Source organism: Pseudoliparis swirei, chromosome 18 (assembly GCF_029220125.1).
Source record: "Pseudoliparis swirei isolate HS2019 ecotype Mariana Trench chromosome 18, NWPU_hadal_v1, whole genome shotgun sequence".
Classification (NCBI taxonomy): domain Eukaryota; kingdom Metazoa; phylum Chordata; class Actinopteri; order Perciformes; family Liparidae; genus Pseudoliparis; species Pseudoliparis swirei.
The window spans coordinates 239,475-265,000 of NC_079405.1; the positions used below are offsets into that span (position 1 = coordinate 239,475).

At 44.2% G+C, this 25,526-nt stretch overlaps 2 protein-coding genes across 3 annotated transcripts in view; both read left to right on the forward strand.

Annotated features, from left to right (window-relative positions):
• Positions 1 to 3,416: 3,416 nt before the first annotated feature.
• Positions 3,417 to 5,739, forward strand: LOC130208269 (nuclear factor NF-kappa-B p100 subunit-like). Its single transcript, XM_056437298.1, has 3 exons — positions 3,417 to 3,723; positions 5,415 to 5,455; positions 5,574 to 5,739. The coding sequence occupies exons 1-3, from the start codon at positions 3,654 to 3,656 to the stop codon at positions 5,709 to 5,711; spliced, it is 249 nt and encodes an 82-aa protein (XP_056293273.1). The 5' UTR covers positions 3,417 to 3,653; the 3' UTR covers positions 5,712 to 5,739.
• Positions 5,740 to 22,963: 17,224 nt separating this feature from the next.
• entpd6 (ectonucleoside triphosphate diphosphohydrolase 6) overlaps positions 22,964 to 25,526 on the forward strand; it is a 29,394-nt gene continuing 26,831 nt past the window's right edge. Inside the window, exons 1-2 of one of the 2 annotated variants that reach the window (XM_056438606.1) lie at positions 22,964 to 22,978; positions 23,679 to 23,974. In XM_056438606.1, the coding sequence (XP_056294581.1) occupies positions 23,701 to 23,974 (274 nt within the window). In that variant the 5' untranslated portion in view covers positions 22,964 to 22,978; positions 23,679 to 23,700. The other variant, XM_056438605.1, reaches the window with a different exon arrangement.

Here is a 25,526-nt window from a genome sequence, read left to right on the forward strand (position 1 = left end):
TGATAATAAGGAGTTGACTAAGAGACTTATAGAGCAGCCTGATAATAAGGAGTTGACTTAAGAGACTTATAGAGCAGCCTGATCATAAGGAGTTGACTTAAGAGACTTATAGAGCAGCCTGATCATAAGGAGTTGACTTAAGAGACTTATAGAGCAGCCTGATAATAAGGAGTTGACCTAAGAGACTTATAGAGCAGCCTGATAATAAGGAGTTGACTTAAGAGACTTATGGAGCAGCCTGATAATAAGGAGTTGACCTAAGAGACTTATAGAGCAGCCTGATAATAAGGAGTTGACTTAAGAGACTTATAGAGCAGCCTGATAATAAGGAGTTGACAAGAGACGTATAGAGCAGCCTGATAATAAGGAGTTGACTTATAGAGCAGCCTGATAATAAGGAGTTGACCTAAGAGACTTATAGAGCAGCCTGATAATAAGGAGTTGACCGAAGAGACTTATAGAGCAGCCTGACAAGGAGTTGACTTAAGTGACTTATAGAGCAGCCTGATAATAAGGAGTTGACTTAAGAGACTTATAGAGCAGCCTGATAATAAGGAGTTGACTTAAGAGACTTATAGAGCAGCCTGATAATAAGGAGTTGGCCGAAGAGACTTATAGAGCAGCCTGATAATAAGGAGTTGACTTAAGAGACTTATAGAGCAGCCTGATAATAAGGAGTTGACCTAAGAGACTTAACCAGCAGCCTGATCATAAGGAGTTGACTTAAGAGACTTATAGAGCAGCCTGATAATAAGGAGTTGACTTAAGAGACTTATGGAGCAGCCTGATAATAAGGAGTTGACCTAAGAGACTTATAGAGCAGCCTGATAATAAGGAGTTGACTTAAGAGACTTATAGAGCAGCCTGATCACAAGGAGTTGACTTAAGAGACTTATAGAGCAGCCTGATAATAAGGAGTTGACCTAAGAGACTTATAGAGCAGCCTGATAATAAGGAGTTGACTTGAGAGACTTATAGAGCAGCCTGATAACAAGGAGTTGACCTAATAGACTTATAGAGCAGCCTGATAATAAGGAGTTGACCTAAGAGACTTATAGAGCAGCCTGATAATAAGGAGTTGACCTAAGAGACTTATAGAGCAGCCTGATAATAAGGGGTTGACTTAAGAGACTTATAGAGCAGCCTGATAATAAGGAGTTGACCCAAGACTTATAGAGCAGCCTGATAATAAGATGAGTTGACCTAAAGAGACTTATAGAGCAGCCTGATAATAAGGAGTTGAATTAAGAGACTTATAGAGCAGCCTGATCATAAGGAGTTGACTTAAGAGACTTATGTGATAAGCCTGATAATAGGAGTTGACTTAGAGGACCCCCTGCTTGCCAGTCTTTTGTGCTGAAGCTAGGCTAACATTCCCCCCCGCTTCCAGTCTTTATGCTAAGCTAGGCTAACATTCCCCCTGCTGCCAGTCTTTGTGCTAAGCTAGCCAGTATTGCCCAGTTGCAGTCTTTATGCTAGGCTAACTTGTTCCCCCTGCTGCCAGTCTTTATGCTAAGCTAGGCTAGCATCCCCAGTGCTACGTCTTTATGCTAAGCTAGGCTAACATCACCCCTGCTTCCAGTCTTTGTGCTAAGCTTAGGCTAAATTCCTCCCTCAGCTTCAGTCTTTATGCTAAGCTAGGCTAACATTCTCCTTGCTTCCAGTCGTTTGTGCTAAGTTAGGCTAACAACTTCCGGCTTCCAGTCTTTGTGCTAAGATAGGCTAACATTCTCCCTTCGCTTCCAGTTCCTTGTGCTAAGCTAGGCTAACATTCCACCCTAACTCCAGATTTTGTGTCTGCAGGAGAAAAGCAAAGCCATAAGAAGGGAAGTGTCCTCCTGCAGGAGCTGAGCCTTCATCATCATCATCATCATCACCTTCACCTTCCTCAGTGCTGAGTCATGGCGGGAGCTTCTCAGGTGTGTTTGCAGCTGCTACGAAGAAACAACAAACACGTCAGATACTTCAAACGGTGTTGATCATGACATCACTTTAAATCATGACATCACTTCACACGGAGAGGAAGGAAGGAAGGAGAGGAAACAGAGAGGAAGGAAGGAGAGGAAGCAGAGAGGAAGGAAGGAGAGGAAGCAGAGACTTTCCTTCTTCTTCTGAGTGTTTTGTAAACAGCAGCAGTGACATCATCACCAGAAGCCCCGCCCCCTCAGATCTGGAATTCTGGGGTTTTTCCTCAGCTCGGCCACTTCCAGGAAGTGACTGAAGACAAGCCGAATGGGGGACAGACTGACGAGTCTGTTGCGGAAAATGCAGCAGATTTGATCCTTCACACGTTCAGTTCAGTTTGTTTTGTTTGTTTGTTTACTCTTGCAGTGCTTCCTGTTTCACATTTAAAGTCTGTTTGTTCTGCAGGATGGATCCATCTGCCTGATGGATCGTGGAGGTTCTCCATCGTGGAATATGCCCACTATGAACTATTCATCCACTCTGTCATATTCATTGAATGTATTTTAACTCTAAATCTGTCCCTTCTGTACACATTACATCTATTGCATCTGTCCATCCCTGAGAGGATCCTCCTCTGTTGCTCTCCTGAAGGTTTCTTCCTTTTTCCCCTGAGGGGTTATTTGGGAGTTTTCCTGGTCCGATGTGTGAGGTTTTGTTGCAGGGATGTCTATGTGTACAGATTGTAAAGCACTCCACGAGACAAATTTGTAATTTGTGAAATTGGGCTACTACAAATAAACTGAATTGAATTGAAGCTCAGTTCAACATCTACTGACAACGATGTGGAGTCTCTCTGTTTATACACATACAGGACTGTCTCTCAGAAACCAGAGAATATTGTGATTAAGTTTTATTTTCTGTAATGCAATAAAAAACAAAATGTCATGCATTTCTGATTCATTACAAATCAACTGAAATATTGCAAGCTTTTTTATTCTTTTAATATTGCTGATTATGTACTACAGCTTAAGAAAACTCAAATATCCTATTTCTAAATATTAGAATATCTCGCGAAAAAAGTATACTAGTAGGGTATTAAACAAATCACTTGAATCGCCTAATTAACTCTAAAACACGAAACACATTTTCAAATGTTTGATTTGCTTTTGCTGTTATAAATCTTTTTACTTGGTCTGAGGAAATATTCAAATTTTATGAGATAGATTTTAGAGTTTTCTTAAGCTGCAAGCCATAATCAGCAATATTAAAAGAATAAAAGCTTGCAATATTCTTCAGTTGATTTGTAATGAATCCAGAATGCATGACATTTTTGTTTTTTTAATTGCATTACAGAAAATAAAGAACTTTATCACAATATTCTAATTTTCTGAGACAGTCCTGTATATACATGTTTATAAATATATATGTTTATATCATTTATATAAATATATATATATGCATATATGATATTTATCTGATCAAGTCTAAAGTAACAGGTGTAAATCCTCAATTATAGTACAAGTACATTTCAAGTGTTGAGATTTAAAATAATATAAACAGATTCTATTTCTGTTTGTTGTGACCTCGTCACACAACACAACAACAACACAACAGCAATACTGCGGCCCACCAGCAGGGTGCTGTTGAGCTCACCGAGGCAAAGAGATTTAAAGACGACACGGAGAAGCTGATCAATCACTTCCTGTTGTTGTGTTGTCACTCATGTTGTTGTTGTTGTCCAGCTGCAGATGAACATGATGCAGTACGACTACATCCCCCCCGTGGACATCAAGACGGAGCCCTACACCCCTGAGACCGGTACGTCACCTCCACAGCCCCGTGGTGTGTTCAAGGACCCAGAGACACCCAACAGAACCCTTCAGGGTCCAGGTCTCACTGGAACCTCTTCAGGGGTCCAGGTCTTACTGGAACCTCTTCAGGGTCCAGGTCTTACTGGAACCTCTTCAGGGGTCCAGGCCCTACTGGAAACCTCAGGGTCCAGGGTTCATTGAACTCTTCAGGTTCAGGTCTTACTGGAACCCTTAAGGGTCCAGGGCTCCATTGGAACCTCTTCAGGGGTCCAGGTCTTACTGGAACCTTCAGGGTCCAGGTCTTACTGAACCTCTTCAGGTCCAGGTCTTACTGAACCCCTCTTCAGGGTCCAGGTCTTACTGGAACCTCTTTAAGGAGTCCAGGTCTTTTTCAGGACTCTTCAGGGGTCCAGGTCTTACTGGAACCTCTTCAGGATCCAGGGTTCACTGAACCCCTTCAGGGTCCAGGTTCACTGGAACCCTTCAGTCCAGGTCTTACTGAAACTTTAAGGTCCAGGTCTTACTGGAACCTCTTCAGGGTCCAGGTCTTGCACTGGAACCTCTTTAAGGGTCCAGGTCTTACTGGAACCTCTTCAGGGTCCAGGTCTTACTGGAACCTCTTCAGGGTCCAGGTCTTACTGGAACCTTCAGGGGTCCAGGTCTTACTGAACCCCTTTATGGGTCTGTAATTCCATTGGAACTCTTCAGTCTGGGGTCTTACTGGAACCCTTAAGGGTCCAGGTCTTACTGGACCCTCATCAGGGGACCAGGTCTTACTGGAACCTCTTTATGGTCCAGGTCTTACTGGAACCTCTTCAGGGTCCAGGCCCTACTGGAACCTCTTCAGGGGTCCAGGTCTTACTGGAACCCTTCAGTCCAGGTCTACTGGAACCTCTACAGGGGTCCAGGTCTTACTGGAACCTCTAGGTCCAGGGTTCACTGGAACCCTTCAGGGTCCTGTGTCTACTTGGAACCCCTTCTAGGGTCCAGGTCTTTACTGCAAACCCCTCAGGGTCCAGGTCTTACTGGAACCTTCAGGGGTCCAGGTCCATTGAACCCTTTAAGGGTCCAGGTCTTACTGGAACCTCTTCAGGTTCATTAGGTTCACTGAACCCTCTGTGGGTCCAGGTCTTACTGGAACCACTTCAGGGGTCCAGGTCTTACTGGAACCTCTTCAGGGATCCAGGTCTTACTGGAACCTCTTCAGGGGTCCAGGTCTTACTGAACCTCAGATCCAGGTTCACTGAACCTCTTCAGGTCTAGTCTACTGGAACCTCTACAAGGCTCCAGGCCCCACTAAACCTCTTCAGGGTCCAGGTCTTACTGGAACCTCTTCGGGATCCAGGTCTTACTGGAACCCTCAGGGTCCAGGTCTCACTGGAACCTCTTCAGGGTCCAGGTCTTGGAACCTCTTCGGGGTCAGTTACTGAACCTCTTCAGGGTCCAGGTCTTACTGGAACCTCTTCAGGGGTCCAGGTCTTACTGGAACCTCTTTGGCGGGTCCAGGTCTTCCAGATCCTCCTCTGGGGTCCTTTGAGAGTCTTTATTACAGAGGCAATAGTCCTCCCATCGGGGGTCCCCAGACACCGACCTGGTCCCTGATGTCCAGTCCTCTTCATGAGCCCTGGTGGAACCTGGACCTGCAGGTCCAGAAGGTCCAGAAGGTCCCCCCAGTTCCTGAACTTCTTTGTGTTGCAGCTCACGGTCCCTACATCCAGATCATCGAGGAGCCCAAACAGGTAGAGCCACAGGTAGAAGTACCTGTAGTTACAATTTGCAGAAGTACCTGTAGCACCCAGAAGTTGAAGTACCTGTAGTAGAAGTACCTGTATATGATAATACTGTGGTTGTCTCCAGAGGGGCTTCAGGTTCCGGTATGAGTGCGAGGGCCCGTCCCATGGGGGGCTCCCAGGGGCCTCGAGCGAGAAGAACCGGAGGACCTACCCGACCGTGAAGGTACCTTCAGAACCATCCTGTAGTCCCAGTGTGTACTAGTACCTCTCAGTAGTACCAGTGTGTACTAGTACCTCTCAGGAGTCCCAGTGTACTAGTACCTCCTCAGTAGTACCCAGTGTGTACTAGTACCTCTCAGTAGTCCCAGTCAGTGTTGTACTAGTACCTTAGTAGTACCAGTGTACTTAGTACCTCTCAGTAGTCCCAGTGTGTACTAGTACTCAGTAGTCCCAGTGTACTAGTGCCCCTCAGGAGTCCCAGTGTGTACTAGTACCTCCTCAGTAGACCCAGTGTGTACTAGCACCTCCGAACCTCTCAGTAGTCCCAGTGTGTACTAGTACTCTCTCAGGAGTCCCAGTCCCCAGTGTGTACTAGTACCTCTCAGTAGTCCCAGTGTGTACTAGTACCTCTCAGTAGTCCCAGTGTGTACTAGTACCTCTCAGTAGTGTGTACTAGTACCTCTCAGGAGTGTGTACTAGTACCTCTCAGTAGTGTGTACTAGTACCTCTCAGTAGTGTGTACTAGTACCTCTCAATAGTGTGTACTAGTACCTCTCAGGAGTGTGTACTAGTACCTCTCAGTAGTCCCAGTGTTACTAGTACCTCTGAGTAGAGCCACCAGTAGTGTGCTACTACCTCTCTCAGTAGTCTTCCAGTGTGTACTAGTGCCTCAGGCAGACCCAGTGTGTACTAGTGATACCCTCTCAGTAGTCCCAGTGTGTACTAGTACCTCTCAGTAGTCCAATGTACTAGTACCTCTCAGTGGAAGTATAAAGTGATGTACTAGTACCTCTCAGTAGTGCCTAGTACCTCTCAGTAGTCCCAGTGTACTAGTACCTCTCAGTAGTCCCAGTGTGTGTACTAGTACCCCCTGCAGTACCAGTGTACCAGGCACCTCTCAGTGAGTGCACTATGTGTACTAGTACCTCTCAGTAGTCCCAGTGTGTACTAGTACCTCTCAGTGAAGTACCAGTGTGTACTAGTACCCTGAGTAGTCCCAGTGATGTACTAGTACCTCTCAGTAGACCCAGTGTGTACTAGTACCTCCAGTAGTCCCAGTGTGTACTAGTACCTCTCCAGCTAGTCCCAGTCAGTAGTACTAGTACCTCTCAGTAGTACCAGGTAATGAAGTACCTCTCAGTAGTCCCAGTGTACCAGTACCCTCCAGCAGTACCAGTGTACCATAGTACCTCAGTAGTCCCAGTGTGTACTAGTACCTCTCAGTAGTACCAGTGTGTACTAGCATCTCCTCAGTAGTCCCAGTGTACTAGTACATCCAGTAGTGACCAGTGTGTACTAGTACCTCTCAGTGTCCCAGTGTGTACTAGTACCTCCTGTGCAGTCCCAGTGTGTACTAGTACCTCAGTAAAAGTCCCAGTGTGTACTAGTACCTCTCTCAGTAATCCCAGTGTGCCTAGTACCTCTCAGTAGACCCAGTGTGTACTAGCACTCTAGTAGTACCAGTGTGCCTAGTACCTCCCAGGAGTCCCAGTGGCAATGCAGGTACCTCCCAGTAGTCCCGCGTACTACTACCTCTCAGTAGTGTCCCAGTGTACTAGTACCTCTCAGTAGACCCAGTGTGTACTAGTACCTCTCAGTAGTACCAGTGTGTACTAGTACCTCTCAGTAGTGTGTACTAGTACCTCTCAGTAGTGTGTACTAGTACCTCTCAGTAGTGTGTACTAGTACCTCTCAGTAGTGTGTACTAGTGCACCTCAGTAGTCCTGCGTACTAGTAATCAGTAGTAACACCACAGTGTACTAGTACCTCCAGGAGTCCCAGTGTACCACCTCCTGCAATGTGTACCATAGTACCTCAGTAGTCCCAGTAGTGTGTGCCTAGTAGTCTCTCAGTGGTCCCAGTGTGCACGTAGCACTTCAGTAGTCCCAGTGTGTACTAGTACCTCCCAGGAGTCCTTATGTGTACCAGCCTCTCAGACCCAGTGTGTACCAGTACCTCCTTGCAGTCCCAGTGTGTACTAAATGCCTCTCAGTAGTCCCAGTGTACTAGTACCCTCAGTAGCACCAGTGTGTACTAGTACCTAGTAGTACCAGTGTACTAAGAAAACTTCCTCAGTAGTCCCAGTGTGTACTAGTACCTCTCAGTGAAGTCCCAGTGTGTACTAGTACCTCTCAGTAGTCCCAGTGTGTACTAGTACCTCCCAGTAGTCCTGCAGTGCACTAGCACCTCTCAGTAGTTCCAGTGTACTAGTACCTCTCAGTAGTCCTCCAGTGTGTACTAGGCAATTTCCTAGGAGTCCCAGTGTGTACTAGTACCTCCTCAGTAGTACCAGTGTACTAGTACCTCCTGGGGCAGTCCCAGTGTACCAGTACCTCCTCAGCAGTCCCAGTGTGTACTAGTACCCTCAGTAGCACCAGTGTGTACTAGCACCTCCTGTAGTCCCAGTGTACCTGGGTACCCCCAGGAGTCCCAGTGCTGAAACCTCAGTAGTCCCAGTGCACTAGTACCTCCTGCAGTCCCAGTGTACTAGCACCTGCAGTAGTCCCAGTGTACTAGTACCTCCTGTAGTGTGTACCAGGCATTCTCAGCAGTGTGTACTAGTACCTCCCAGTAGTACCAGTGTGCAATAGCACTTCTCAGTAGTGTACTAGTACCTCTCAGTAGTCCCAGTGTGCCTAGCACCTCCCAGGAGTGTGTACTAGCACTCTCTAGTAGACCCAGTGTTGTACTAGTACCTCTCTGTAGTCCCAGAGTGTACTTAGATCAGTAGTGTGTACTAGTACCTCCTCAGTAGTGTGTACCAGGCCTCCTCAGTAGATTCCAGTGCAACAGTGCCTCCCAGTAGACCCAGTGTACTAGACCTCTCAGGAGTCCCAGGCATTAGTACCTCCTCAGTAGTCCCAGTGTACTAGTACCTCTCAGGAGTCCTCCAGTGTGTACTAAAACTTCCTAGCAGACCCAGTGTGTACTAGTACTCTCAGGTAGACTCCAGTGTGTACTAGCACTCAGTAGTACCCAGTGTACTAGTACCTCAGCAGTCCGTGTACTAGTACCTCTCAGTAGTACCCAGTGTACTAGCACTCAGTGAGTCCCCAGTGTGTACTAGTACCTCTCAGTAGTCCCAGTGTGTACTAGTACCTCTCAGTAGTACTCAGTGTGTACTAGTACCTCTCAGTAGTCCCAGTGTGTGTACTAGTACCTCTCAGTAGTCCCAGTGTGTACTAGTACCTCTCAGGAGTCCCAGTGTGTACTAGTACCTCTCTAGTAGTCCCAGTGTACTAGTACCTCTCAGTAGACCCAGTAATAGTACCTCTGAGTGGTCCCAGTGTGTACTAGTACCTCTCAGTAGATTCCAGTGTGTACTAGTACCTGGAGTCCTCCAGTGTACTAGTACCCTCTGCAGTAGCACCAGTGTGTACTAGTACTCAGGTAGTCCCAGTGCAAACTAGCACCTCAGTAGTCCCAGTGTGTACTAGTACCTCCCAGTAGTCCCAGTGTGTACTAGTACCTCAGTAGTCCCAGTGTGTACTAGTACCTCAGGAGTCCCAGTGTGTACTAGTACCTCCAGATTAGTCCCAGTAGTGTGTACTAGAAATTCCCAGTAGTAACCACAGTGTGTACTAGGTACCTCTCCAGTAGACCCAGTGTGTACTAGTACCTCTCAGTAGTCCCAGTGTGTACTAGTACCTCTCAGTAGTACCAGTGTACTAGTACCTCTCAGGAATCCCAGTGTGTACTAGTACCTCCTCAGTAGTCCAGTGTGTACTAGTACCTCTCAGTAGTACCCCAGTCCTGTGTGTACTAGCACCTACCCTCAGTAGTCCCAGTACCAGTGTGTACCTCTCATGGTAGTCCCAGTGTGTACTAGTACCTCCTCAGTAGTCCCAGTGTACTAGTACCTCTGATCTGTACTAGTACCTCCTTGTGCAGTCCCAGTGTGTACCAGTACTCCTCAAAAGTCCCAGTGTACTACCACCTCTCAGTAGTCCCAGTGTACTAGTGCCCCTGTGAGTCCCAGTGTGTACTAGCACTGCAGTAGTCCCAGTACTAGTACCACCCCTCAGGAGTCCCAGTGTGCACTAGTACCTCTCAGTGGGGGTAGTCGATGTGTACTAGTACCTCTCTGAGTAGTCCCAGTGTGTACTAGTACCTCTCAGTAGTCCCAGTGTGTACTAGTACCTCTCAGTAGTCCCAGTGTGTACTAGTACCTCCTCAGTAGTGCAGTCCCAGTGTGTACCAAAATTTAGTACCTCTCAATGCAATGGCACCTCAGTAGTCCCAGTGTGTACTAGTACCTCTCAGTAGTCCCAGTGTGTACTAGTACCTCTCAGTAGTCCCAGTGTGTACTAGTACCTCTCAGTAGTACCAGTGTGTACTAGTATCTCTCAGTAGTTCAAGATTCAAGATTCAAGATGTTTTATTTGTCACATACACACACAGGGTGTGCAGTGAAATGAAAGTGGCAATGCTCAGCAGGAATGTGCAAGGGCAACAAGTACACACTATTTACAATAAAAAACAACACAATATTTACAGTAAGTGTGTGTGTGTGTGTGTGTGTGTGTGTGTGTGTGTGTGTGTGCCTAAGAGGGGCAGTTGTGTGGGTCTATGTGGGGGGTCCTGGTGAGGTCGGAGTTCACAGTCCTGATGGCCTGAGGAAAGAAACTCCGCCTCAGGTCTCTGTTCTTGGCAGCGTGACTACGGAGGCGCCTGCCTGACCGCAGCAGCTGAAACAGTCTGTTGTTGGGTGGTGAGGATCCTTCATGATCCTGCCGGCTCTGGTTCTGCACCTCCTGGTGTACAAGTCCTGCAGGGGTGGGGAGGTGAAGTTCCAATAGTGCGCTCAGCCGAACGCACTACTCTCTGCAGAGCCTTCCTGTCCTGAGCGGAGCAGTTACAACCAGGCTGTGATGCGCTTCCCGTCAGGACGCTTACACAGCTCAGAGTAGAAGGACTGAAGGATCCTCTGAAACTTTAAATTTCCTCAGCTGCCTGAGGTGGTAGAGGCGCTGCCTTGCCTTTCTCACCAGAGTGTCTGTGTTTGCTGACCATGTCAGATCCTCGGGTGATGTGGACACCCAGGTATTCGTACCCCCTCTCCCTCTCCACAGTAGTCCCGTTAATCCCCAGTGGTGAGTACGTCCTCTGTTGTTGTACCCTCCTAAAGTCCACAATCAGCTCCTTAGTTTTGGTGACATTCATGATGAGGCTGTTGTCCTGGCACCAGAGTGACAGATCAGCAACTTCCTCCAGGTAGGCCTTCTCGTCGTTGTCGGAGATCAGGCCCACCACCACTCGTGTCATCCGCATAATCTTGATGATGGTGTTGGAGCTGAACCTGGCCACACAGTCATGTGTGTACAGGGAGTACAGTAGGGGCTGAGGACGCAACCCTGGGGGGATCCTGTGTTCAGGGTGAGGGATTTGGAGGTGTGTCTGTCCAGGAAGTCCAGGATCCAAGCACACAGGGGGGTGTTCAGTCCCAGCTCAAATGTTACCCGGCCAATCTGGAGGGGTTATGGTGTTGGCGAACTATAATCAATGAACAGCAGTCTCACATAGCCCCCCTCTGGCTGTCAGAGGAGACTTATAACTATGGCGTCTGAGAGATTACTCTAACGGATAAAAGACTGTGAGGTTAATCAAACAACCAGATGGTGCTGATGGAGAGAGAATAGGCGGAGGAGAGATTATATCCTTCACTCCATCCAGAAAGATCACCAAATTAAGTGTCTTTGAGTTAAGTGAGCTAGCAGTTAGCATCGTAGGGTTGAGGAGGTGAGCTAGCAAGTTGTATAAATGAGGTTAAAGTGGTGGTAAGGGTTGCGCTCGTTGGATTGGTGAGCTAGCAGGGTTAGCATCGTGGGGTTGAAGTGAGTTATTGAGTTAACATCGTTGCTGGGTTGGTGAGCTACTTGGGTTAGCATCGTGAGGTTGGTGAGCTAGCAGGGTTATCGTTAGGGTTGAGGTGAGCTAGCAGGGTTAGCATCGTGGCTAGTGAGCTAGCAGGGTTAGCATCGTAGGGTTGAAGTGAGTTAGTAGGGTTATGTTGGGTTGAGTGAGCTGAGGGGTTAGCATCGTAGGGTTGAAGTGAGTTAGTAGAGGTTAGCATCGTTGGGTTGAGGTGAGCTAGCAGGGGTTGCTTATCGTACTTTTCTCCCAGGAGCTCGGGCTGGATCCCAAGAAACTGACCTCCATGGCCATCAGCGGGGATGATGGCGCTCACGTCCTCCCTGCCGACAGCGGGGCGATACCGCCGCGCGGTCTCTAGGGAACATGGAGGGCGTTACTCTTCATCAAGAAGAGGAGGCGCTCCTCATGAAACGGTTGAGTGCAGCTGGGTTTGTTATGATTGAGCGTGTCTTCAATGGTTTATGATCATCAGAAACATTGGTGCCGATATAGCTGCAGTTCTCCTGCTGGCCACCAGGGACTCACCACGCCTTCCACCAGCTTTAATTCCTTTAATTTTTATTTGTGGGGATTTTCTCCTTTTAAAGGAAAGCGCTTTGGCAGAGTTTAAGAATCTTAAGCAACACACACACCTCGGAAGCGTGGCGATTGTGGGAATTAGGTCCCCACACACAGCCGGTGTATTGATCCTGTCTTGTGTGTGTGTGTGTCTGAGGGTGTTTGAGGATTTTGATCTTTAATTCATTTGCTGACAGCTGCAGATGTTCTGCTGCTCATAAGCTTCAGGTGGGGAAGAAGATCACCTCCTCTTCCTCCTCCTCTTCTTCTTCGTCCTCTTCCTCTCACATTATGTAAAACTACCTCTTTGTTTCTCCTCTCCAGGTCTCATGGGTTCTAATCCACCACTAGGTGGCGCTTTGTATAGTGATGCTAACTGACTGGATGCTGTCTGCAGGTCTTCTCTAAGTCTTCCTCTAAAAGTCTTCCTTGCCACAAGAGGCGGTTAAAGCAGTTTGTAATCAGAGCTATTTAATTCACACTTATTGCGTCTCACCTGTCTGCCTGAGTGTCCACTAGAGGCAGTCGTCTCCAACCACCTGGTGGTGCCGAGCCTCGCGGTTAATGGGCTCCACCACACACACACACACACACACACACACACACACACACACACACACACACACACACACACACACACACACACACACACACACACACACACACACCCTGAGTAGAGTACATAGATAGTACGTTGTAGTCATTAGTAGAGTACATAGATAGTACTTTGTAGTCCTGAGTAGAGTACATATGGTACTTTGTGGTCATTAGTAGAGTACATAGATGGTGCTTTTGTGGTCCTGGGTAGAGTGCATAGATGATGCGTTTGTGGTCCTGGTGGGTACATATGGTACTTTGTGGTCGCCAGTGGGTACATAGATGGTGCTTTGTGATTACAGGTAGAGTGCATGAGCAGTGCTTTGTGGTCCTGGTGGGTACATGAACCCAGTGCTGGCAGTCATTAGTGGCGTGCATAGATGGTACTTTGGTCCTGGGTAGAGTGCATAGATGAGCTTTTGTGGTCCTGAGTGGAGGTACATAGATGAGCCTTTTGCTTGGTCCTGAGTAAATTACATAGATAGTACTTTTGTGGTCCTTGGTGGTGCATGCAGATAGCACTTTGTGGTCTGGTGGAATTATAGATGGTACTTTGTGGTCTGGAGTAGGTATAAATGAGTACTTTGTGGTCCTTGGTAGAGTACATGAATGTCCTTTGAGGTCTGGTGAGGTACATGAATGGTACTGTGAGACCCCGGTGAGTGCATAGATAGTACTTTGTGGTCTGAGTAGGTACATAGATGATGGTACTTTTATGGTCCTTATGAGTACATGAATAGTACTTTGTAGTCCTGAGTGCAGAGATAGTGCTGTGGTCCTTAGTAGAGTACATGAATGGCACTTTGTAGTCCTGGTGGAGTACATAGATGGTACTTTGTGTGGTCCTGAGTAGAGTACATAGATAGTACTTTTGTGGTCCTTAGTAGGTACAGATAGTGCTGGTCCTGGTGGGGTACACTTGGATAGTACTTTGTAGACCTTAGTAGGTACATAGATAGTGCTTTGTGGTCCTGTGAGTAGAGTACACATGGATGGTGGCACATGGTCCTTAGTAGGTACTAGATAGTACTTTGTGATTACAGGTAAATTACATGAGTAGTGCTTTGTAGACCTTAGTGAGTACATAGATAGTACTTTGTGGTCCTGGAGTAGAGTACATAGATGATGCTTTGTGGTCCTTAGTGGAGTACATAGATGGCACTTTTTGTAGTCCTGAGTGAAATTACATAGATAGTGCTGTGGTCCTGGGTAGAGTACATAGATGGTACTTTGCTTGGTCCTTAGTGAGAGTACATAGATGGTACTGTGGTCCTGGGTAGAGTACATAGATGGTGCTGGCAGACCTTGGTAAGGTACATAGATGGTGCTTTGTGGTCCTGGAAATTACATAGATGAGTACTTTTGTAGTCCTGGTAAATTACATAGATAGTGCTTTGTAGTCTGAGTAGGTACATAGATGGTACTTTGTAGTCCTTGGTGCAGTACTCCTCTCCCGGTGCCTGGGCCCAGCGTCCTGAGGCAGTGCGTACTGCTTCTGACTCTCGTCGTACTTGAGCAGCTTCCAGGTAGCTAAAGGCCTGCTGCATGAGCCGTCTCCTGTACCCTACAAGTGTAGAGCAGGAACAGAGTCTCACTGTCCAGAGGCTCCGGAGGACAGGCGGAGGCCTGAGAGGACATCACCTGCCTGGACATAGGACAGGTAACTGTGCACTAATTACTACTACAACTACTACGACTACCTCTACTACCTCTACTACCTCTACTACATCTACTACCTCCTATTGCCTCAATACTCTACTACCTCACTACCTCTACCATCTACTACATCTCTACCTCTACTACATCTACTACCTCTAACTACCTCTACTACATCTACTACATCTACTACCTCTAATACCTCTAATACCTCTAATACCTCTACTACATCTACTACATCTACTACCTCTACTACATCTACTACCTCTAATACCTCTAATACATCTACTACATCTACTACCTCTAATACCTCTACTACCTCTACATCTACTACCTCTACTACCTCTAATACCTCTAATACCTCTACTACCTCATCTCTACATCTACTACCTCCTAATACCTCTACCTCTACCATCTGCACATCTACCTCTAATACCTCTACTACCTCTACTACATCTACTACATCTACTACCTCTAATACCTCTAATACCTCTACTACCTCTACTACATCTACTACATCTACTACCTCTAATACCTCTACTACCTCTACTACATCTACTACATCTACTACCTCTAATACCTCTACTACCTCTACTACATCTACTACATCTACTACCTCTAATACCTCTACTACCTCTACTACATCTACTACCTCTAATACCTCTAATACCTCTACTACATCTACTACATCTACTACCTCTACTACATCTTATACCTCTACTACATCTTCTACATCTTCTACCTCTACCACCTTGTCTACCTCTACTACCTCTACTACCTCTTCTACCTCTTCTACCTCTACCACCTCTACCTCTACTACCTCTCACCCACCTCTACCACTGCTACTACTTCTACCTCTACTACCTCTACCACCTCTACCGCCTCTACCACCTCTTCTCTACTACCTCTTGCCTCTGCCACCTCTACCACCTCTACACCTCTACTGCCTCTGCACCTCTACTACCTCTTCTGCCTCACTACCTCTATACCTCTTCCCACTCTACTACCTCTACTACCTCTGCCTCTACCTCTACTGCCTCCTGCCTCTACTACTCTACCACCTCTTCTACCTCTACTACCTCTACCTACTACCTCTACCACCTCTACCTCTCTACTACCTCGTCGCTGGGATCTGTGCCTCACTCCGGGTGGGCGTCCAGCAGTCCATCTCCTTAGGGTTTTCGGTCACCAGCGGGCCCACCCGAACACGTGTTGGACGTTGGACAACTCTTCACTACTGAAACCACACTGTGGCTTTCCAGGTCGATGAGTTGCCGCCCCTCACACCTTGATTACAGGTGACCACAGCTTTACACTGGAGCAGACACAGCACACACCTGGGTAGTACACTGGGCTGTGACTAGCACACACACACACCTGGAGTATTGAGGGCCTGGGGACCACTGGGGGCTGAGGGGCCCACACAGGGACCACAGGGCACTGAGGCACTGAGGGGCCACTGGGGGCACTGAGGGCCACTGAGGAGGACCACTGAGGGGCCACTGAGGGGCCACTGAGGCACTAGGGACCACTGAGGAGCCACTGAGGCCACTGGGGGCCTACGGTCTTCCTCTGCTGAACCTTTAAAACATTGAGATGATGAGTTCAGGCTCAAGCCTCATGCGTGTTGAGGACATCACGCACTGCGTCTGGTTTCACGTGGCCGCCTCGTGCTGGGTTCCTGTTAATATAATATTTATATATTTATACATGACATCACCGAGCTCCACAGCTTAGAGACTTCGTCTGAATGTCTCTTTCAGCTCCACCAATGGAGGCAGCTCGTCTGATTGGCTCACCACCGGCTAGAGCTCTGATTGACTCCTGGCTCGGCGTCAGGCACATTTTTGCCCAAAATTTAAATATTTCAACTTGTATGCGTTTGTGAGTCTTTCAATGTTCCTTCATTTGTTGAAGTTTCAATAACTCATGTGATTGGTTAAAATGAGCCCGACATCTGATTGGCTACAGAGGTCATGTTGTGTAGTTGTGGGTCTCTCTGTGTGTGGACTGTGTTCATTTTTGCTCAGCCAGTCATGTTAAAGTCTGTTCCAAACACAGGAGTCATGAGCCGTGACCTCCAGAGACCTGCAGCCACAGGTAAACACTTCAGCAGATACTGAGACAGGCTCCTCCCCCAGGTGTGACCTTCATGGTACCTCCTGCAGCAGATACTGAGACAGGCTCCTCCCCCAGGTGTGACCTTCATGGTACCTCCTGCAGCAGGACTAGAGGAACCCCTCACAGCTAAGATGTCCCTCAATGTAAAACAACATGTTGACTGAGTAGAACTTTCCACTGTTAGAGTTCTTAGGTCTTTGAGCGGATCTGTAGTTCATCTAGCGGTCTGTAGTTCCTCTGTGATCTGTATGTCCTCTAGCGGTCCTCTGATGGTCTGTGGTTCCTCTAGCAGATGCATAGGTCCTCTGGCATTCCTCTAGTGGCCTATAGTTCTCTAGCGATCCTTAGGTCCTCTAGCGGTCTGTAGATTCCTCTAGCGGTCTATGGTCCTCTAGCGGTCTGTGAGTCCTCTAGCCGGTCAGTAGTTCATCTGGTCACATGACATCTATTGTTCATCTGGTCACATGACATCTATTGTTCATCTGGTCACATGACATCTATTGTTCATCTGGTCACATGACATCTATTGATCATCTGGTCACATGTCATCTATTGTTCATCTGGTCACATGACATCTATTGTTCATCTGGTCACATGACATCTATTGTTCATCTGGTCACATGACATCTACTGTTCATCTGGTCACATGACATCTATTGTTCATCTGGTCACATGACATCTATTGTTCATCTGGTCACATGACATCTATTGTTCATCTGGTCACATGACATCTACTGTTCATCTGGTCACATGACATCTATTGTTCATCTGGTCACATGACATCTATTGTTCATCTGGTCACATGACATCTATTGATCATCTGGTCACATGACATCTATTGTTCATCTGGTCACATGACATCTACTGTTCATCTGGTCACATGACATCTATTGTTCATCTGGTCACATGACATCTATTGTTCATCTGGTCACATGACATCTATTGTTCATCTGGTCACATGACATCTATTGTTCATCTGGTCACATGACATCTACTGTTCATCTGGTCACATGACATCTATTGTTCATCTGGTCACATGACATCTATTGTTCATCTGGTCACATGACATCTATTGTTCATCTGGTCACATGACATCTATTGATCATCTGGTCACATGTCATCTATTGTTCATCTGGTCACATGACATCTACTGTTCATCTGGTCACATGACATCTATTGTTCATCTAGTCACATGACATCTATTGTTCACCTGGTCACATGACATCTATTGTTCATCTAGTCACATGACATCTATTGTTCATCTGGTCACATGACATCTATTGTTCATCTGGTCACATGACATCTATTGTTCATCTGGTCACATGACATCTATTGTTCATCTAGTCACATGACATCTATTGTTCATCTGGTCACATGACATCTATTGTTCATCTAGTCACATGACATCTATTGTTCATCAGGTCACATGACATCTATTGTTCACCTGGTCACATGACATCTATTGTTCATCTAGTCACATGACATCTATTGTTCATCTAGTCACATGACATCTATTGTTCACCTGGTCACATGACATCTATTGTTCATCTGGTCTCATCTATTGTTCATCTGGTCACATGACATCTATTGTTCACCTGGTCACATGACATCTATTGTTCATCTGGTCACATGACATCTACTGTTCATCTGGTCACATGACATCTATTGTTCATCTGGTCACATGACATCTACTGTTCATCTGGTCACATGACATCTATTGTTCACCTGGTCACATGTCATCTATTGTTCATCTGGTCACATGACATCTACTGTTCATCTGGTCACATGACATCTATTGTTCATCTGGTCACATGACATATATTGTTCATCTGGTCACATGACATCTATTGTTCATCTAGTCACATGACATCTATTGTTCATCTGGTCACATGACATCTATTGTTCATCTGGTCACATGACATCTATTGTTCATCTGGTCACATGACATCTATTGTTCATCTAGTCACATGACATCTATTGTTCATCTGGTCACATGACATCTATTGTTCATCTAGTCACATGACATCTATTGTTCATCAGGTCACATGACATCTATTGTTCACCTGGTCACATGACATCTATTGTTCATCTAGTCACATGACATCTATTGTTCATCTAGTCACATGACATTTATTGTTCACCTGGTCACATGACATCTATTGTTCATCTGGTCTCATCTATTGTTCATCTGGTCACATGACATCTATTGTTCACCTGGTCACATGACATCTATTGTTCATCTGGTCACATGACATCTATTGTTCATCTAGTCACATGACATCTATTGTTCATCTGGTCACATGACATCTATTGTTCATCTGGTCACATGACATCTATTGTTCATCTGGTCACATGACATCTATTGTTCACCTGGTCACATGACATCTATTGTTCATCTGGTCACATGACATCTATTGTTCATCTAGTCACATGACATCTATTGTTCATCTAGTCACATGACATCTATTGTTCATCTAGTCACATGACATCTATTGTTCACCTGGTCACATGACATCTATTGTTCATCTGGTCTGACATCTATTGTTCATCTGGTCACATGACATCTATTGTTCATCTGGTCACATGACATCTATTGTTCATCTGGTCACATGACATCTATTGTTCACCTGGTCACATGACATCTATTGTTCATCTGGTCTCATCTATTGTTCATCTGGTCACATGACATCTATTGTTCATCTGGTCACATGACATCTATTGTTCATCTGGTCACATGACATCTATTGTTCATCTGGTCACATGACATCTATTGTTCATCTGGTCACATGACATCTATTGTTCATCTGGTCACATGACATCTATTGTTCATCTGGTCACATGACATCTATTGTTCATCTCGTCACATGACATCTATTGTTCATCTGGTCACATGACATGATATCTATTGTTCATCTGGTCACATGACATCTATTGTTCATCTGGTCACATGACATCTATTGTTCATCTGGTCACATGACATCTATTGTTCATCTGGTCACATGACATCTATTGTTCATCTGGTCACATGACATCTATTGTTCATCTGGTCACATGACATCTATTGTTCATCTGGTCACATGACATCTATTGTTCATCTGGTCACATGACATCTATTGTTCATCTGGTCACATGACATCTATTGTTCATCTCGTCACATGACATCTATTGTTCATCTAGTCACATGACATCTATTGTTCATCTGGTCACATGACATCTATTGTTCACCTGGTCACATGACATCTATTGTTCATCTAGTCTCATCTATTGTTCATCTGGTCACATGACATCTATTGTTCACCTGGTCACATGACATCTATTGTTCATCTGGTCACATGACATATATTGTTCATCTGGTCACATGACATCTATTGTTCATCTAGTCACATGACATCTATTGTTCATCTGGTCACATGACATATATTGTTCATCTGGTCACATGACATCTATTGTTCATCTGGTCTCATGACATCTATTGTTCATCTGGTCACATGACATCTATTGTTCATCTGGTCACATCATCTATTGTTCATCTGGTCACATGACATCTATTGTTCATCTGGTCACATGACATCTATTGTTCATCTGGTCACATGACATCTATTGTTCATCTGGTCACATGACATCTATTGTTCATCTGGTCACATGACATCTATTGTTCATCTGGTCACATGACATCTATTGTTCATCTGGTCTCATCTATTGTTCATCTGGTCACATGACATCTAGTGTTCATCTGGTCACATGACATCTATTGTTCATCTAGTCACATGACATCTAGTGTTCATCTGGTCACATGACATCTATTGTTCATCTGGTCTCATCTATTGTTCATCTGGTCACATGACATCTATTGTTCATCTGGTCTCATGACATCTATTGTTCATCTGGTCACATGACATCTATTGTTCATCTGGTCACATGACATCTATTGTTCATCTGGTCACATGACATCTATTGTTCATCTGGTCTGACATCTATTGTTCATCTGGTCACATGACATCTATTGTTCATCTGGTCACATGACATCTATTGTTCATCTGGTCACATGACATCTATTGTTCATCTGGTCACATGACATCTATTGTTCATCTGGTCACATGACATCTATTGTTCATCTGGTCACATGACATCTATTGTTCATCTGGTCACATGACATCTATTGTTCATCTGGTCACATGACATCTATTGTTCACCTGGTCACATGACATCTATTGTTCATCTGGTCACATGACATCTATTGTTCATCTCGTCACATGACATCTATTGTTCATCTGGTCACATGACATCTATTGTTCACCTGGTCACATGACATCTATTGTTCATCTAGTCTCATCTATTGTTCATCTGGTCACATGACATCTATTGTTCACCTGGTCACATGACATCTATTGTTCATCTGGTCACATGACATATATTGTTCATCTGGTCACATGACATCTATTGTTCATCTAGTCACATGACATCTATTGTTCATCTGGTCACATGACATCTATTGTTCATCTGGTCACATGACATCTATTGTTCATCTGGTCTCATGGCATCTATTGTTCATCTGGTCACATGACATCTATTGTTCATCTGGTCACATGACATCTATTGTTCATCTGGTCACATGACATCTATTGTTCATCTAGTCACATGACATCTATTGTTCATCTGGTCTCATGACATCTATTGTTCATCTGGTCACATGACATCTATTGTTCATCTAGTCACATGACATCTATTGTTCATCTGGTCTCATCTATTGTTCATCTGGTCACATGACATCTATTGTTCACCTGGTCACATGACATCTATTGTTCATCTGGTCACATGACATATATTGTTCATCTGGTCACATGACATCTATTGTTCATCTGGTCACATGACATCGATTGTTCATCTGGTCACATGACATCTATTGTTCATCTGGTCATGTGACATCTATTGTTCCCCTGGTCACATGACATCTATTGTTCATCTGGTCACATGACATCTATTGTTCATCTGGTCACATGACATCTATTGTTCATCTGGTCTCATCTATTGTTCATCTGGTCACATGACATCTAGTGTTCATCTGGTCACATGACATCTATTGTTCATCTAGTCACATGACATCTAGTGTTCATCTGGTCACATGACATCTATTGTTCATCTGGTCTCATCTATTGTTCATCTGGTCACATGACATCTATTGTTCATCTGGTCACATGACATCTATTGTTCACCTGGTCACATGACATCTATTGTTCATCTGGTCACATGACATCTAGTGTTCATCTGGTCACATGACATCTATTGTTCATCTAGTCACATGACATCTAGTGTTCATCTGGTCACATGACATCTATTGTTCATCTGGTCTCATCTATTGTTCATCTGGTCACATGACATCTATTGTTCATCTAGTCACTTGACATCTATTGATCCTCCCCTGTTCTCTCCTGACGTTTTTTCCCATTTTTTCCCTGTCAAAGCTATTTTTCTATTCCTTGGTAGTTGTTCCTGATCCGATGTGAGCTCAAACGTCAAAGGTCAAAGGTCAGGATGTCTTCGTGTACAGACTATAAAGATATTTAAGGCAAATTTGTAATTTGTGATATCGGGCTATACAATATAAACTGCATTGAAATAGAACAATAGCGATGAGAACAATAGAACAGCAGTTATCCAGCTCTTCTTCGTTGGTGTTTCATGGACTTTGGGGGAATTAGTCCTCCTTGTTACCGCCGTGGTTCTGAATGACTTTCCTGATAAATCCACCAAAACACACATTTTAATTTCCTCCGCGGCTCAGAGATGATGAGCAGCCTCCATAATCCACCAGCACAGCAGTCACTCTATTGAAATAGAACGACCACTCTATTATAGAACAACCACTCTATTATAATAGAACAATCACTCTATTATAATAGAATAATCACTCTATTATAATAGAACAACCACTCTATTATAATAGAATAATCACTCTATTATAATAGAACAATCACTCTATTATAATAGAATAATAACTCTATTATAATAGAACAACCACTCTATTATAATAGAATAATCACTCTATTATAATAGAACAATCACTCTATTATAATAGAATAATCACTCTATTATAATAAAACAATCACTCTATTATAATAGAACAATCACTCTATTATAATAGAATAATCACTCTATTATAATAAAACAATTACTCTATTATAATAGAATAATCACTCTATTATAATAGAACAATCACTCTATTATAATAAAACAACCACTCTATTATAATAGAGCGTATTCACTCACGTGACCACAACAACCTTTGGCGGCCATGTTGGGGTCCATGCACTTAATAATTAAAAGACGTAAAAAGTTCAACCAACTTAAAATATAAATATCGTCTGTTCTTTTATTTCCAGTAAAATAACAAAAGAAATACCGGAAATAACGACGTTAGGTTTGGTTTAATTTTGTGGGCAGTCACCAGCTCCAATGAGCGTGACGTCATCAAGCAGCGCCTCCGCGACCTGGAGGAAGACGGAAGTGAGTAGAACCGCTGCGGGTTGGGCTCTAAAACACGTTTAACTGTTTGTTCCGGACAAATTGTGGCGGGAAAAGCCGCGCACGAGCCGCTGTTTAGTCACGTGCGTGTTTACTGTCAATATGACGTCATTCAGACGTTTAACGGACGTTTAAAACAACGTGAGCGGCTTCGTTTCCGGTTTCTGTCGCTTGACGAACTATTGAAATATCTGCTCAAACGCAATAATATTTATTCATTTATAACTCAAATATATATTAACAACTAATTTTATATGCAAAACATTTCCATACAAAGGGAAAAGTGTTCTACATTTTTACAAAACTTGTGCCGAATAATTCTAATTATTACCAAATATGTAGAAACTCTAAATAAATGGAGGACGGTCTGAAGTGAAATGATTCAAACATCAGTTTAACGTCTATGGACATAACGGTGGAACACGGTTATCTTTGTCCTCTTTGAAGTGTGGATCTGTTGACGGTTCCTTTCTGTACGGTAGTAAAGTCTATGGACATAAAGTCTCCGGTTATATTCTCTACGTGACTCCAAACTAAACTGTAATGTTAGTTTGCTGTCAAACACTCGTGATTATATTTATTTATATAATAATAATAATAATAATAACTTGATTCATATAGCACCTTTAAAAACAATGTTTACCAAGTGCTCCACAGAGAGTCAGATCCCTGTCCCGCTCAGGGCGCCCGTAGCTCCGCCCACAATGAGATGGGCTGAGGCGATGAAGAGGCCCCGGCTGGCCGGAGTCTTCCTCTTCCTGGGCGTCCTGCTCGTCTACCTGATGCTCGTGAGGCGTCACTACAGCGCCGCCGAGCCCGCCGCCTTCTCGCTGCCTGCCCGTTACAGACCCGGCCCGGCCTGGAGGCCCGGCTCCTCCTCCTCCTCCTCTGAAGGGAGCTTCCAGTACGGCATCATGTTCGATGCTGGGAGCACTGGGACAAGAATCCACATCTTCAAGTTCCAGACGGAGCTCAATGGTACCGTAGACCACTGCATACATGCATATATATGTGTATATATATACAGTATATATATTATATATAAACATATATATGTATATACTCATATATATATTTATATATATGAGTACATACATATATCAGGGTTTTTCCTGGGTCAAAATGGGTCTTCGGTGCTCCCAAATTTTTTTTGGGGAGGTCTGTATTGCCATGTATTACGGTCTGGATTGCCATGTCACCGTAATTAGCAGGAAAAACCCTGTATATATATATATATGTATATATATATATATTCTATATATATAAACATATATATGTATATACTCATATACATACATATATATATACTCATATACATATATATATTATATATATATATGAGTATATACATATGTATATATATATGTATTGTATATATAAACATATATATGTATATACTCATATATATATATAAACATATATATATGAGTATATACATATATATGTTTCTATATATATACATATAATATATATATACATATATATATTATATGTATATATATATTCTATGTATACAGGACTGTCTCAGAAAATTAGAATATTGTGATAAAGTTCTTTATTTTCTGTAATGCAATTAAAAAAACAAAAATGTCATGCATTCTGGATTCATTACAAATCAACTGAAATATTGCAAGCCTTTTATTCTTTTAATATTGCTGATTATGGCTTACAGCTTAAGAAAACTCTAAAATCCTATCTCATAAAATTTTAATATTTCCTCAGACCAAGTAAAAAAAAAGATGTATAACAGCTGAGTGTTTGTCAAGGCTCAGGAAACCAATTAGACAATTCAAGTGATTTGTTTAATACCCTACTAGTATACTTTTTCATGATATTCTAATATTTAGAGATAGGATATTTGAGTTTTCTTAAGCTGTAAGCCATAATCAGCAATAAATCAGAATAAAAGGCTTGCAATATTTCAGTTGATTTGTAATGAATCCAGAATGCATGACATTTTTGTTTTTTTAATTGCATTACAGAAAATAAAGAACTTCATCACAATATTCTAATTTTCTGAGACAGTCCTGTATATGTACATATATACAGGGGGGCACATAACTTTTCCAGTGAGTTACTCAGGTGAGTACCGGGAGATGGTGTTTGGTCCTCACTCCATATGTAGCGTCAGCTTTAGTGACGTCCTCAGCACCATCAACAAGCAGCTCCCAAAATTCAACAGACTTGCAACTTGGCTCGCAACTCTCTGTTGATGGTGTAAGCCAGGGGTGCTGACCAAGTCAAAATGACCTACCTACGGGGGGGGGGGGGCAAGTGATTTTTTTTTTCTCCGTCCCGATGCGCGCACACGCCGGCATCGGAGCTCTGCGGCGCGCGAGCCGGAGAGCCGAGAAGAGACAGAATGACACGCTGCTGTAGAGACGACCAACAGCAGACGGTCAGAACGCAAAGCAGCGAAGGAACAAGTGGCGTGACCCGTGGGGAGCATCTTCACGCAGGCGGACCTGCGGACCCTTATGTGACCCCTGCATATATATATATTATATGTATGTATATATGTATATTTAAT

Coding starts and splice junctions, on each gene's coding strand:
- LOC130208269 (XM_056437298.1), top strand. CDS start 3,654: ATGAACATGATGCAGTACGACTACATCCCCCCCGTGGACATCAAGACG. Junction 3,724..5,414: donor GCCCTACACCCCTGAGACCG/GTACGTCACCTC, acceptor TTTGTGTTGCAG/CTCACGGTCCCTACATCCAG. Junction 5,456..5,573: donor TCATCGAGGAGCCCAAACAG/GTAGAGCCACAG, acceptor GGTTGTCTCCAG/AGGGGCTTCAGGTTCCGGTA.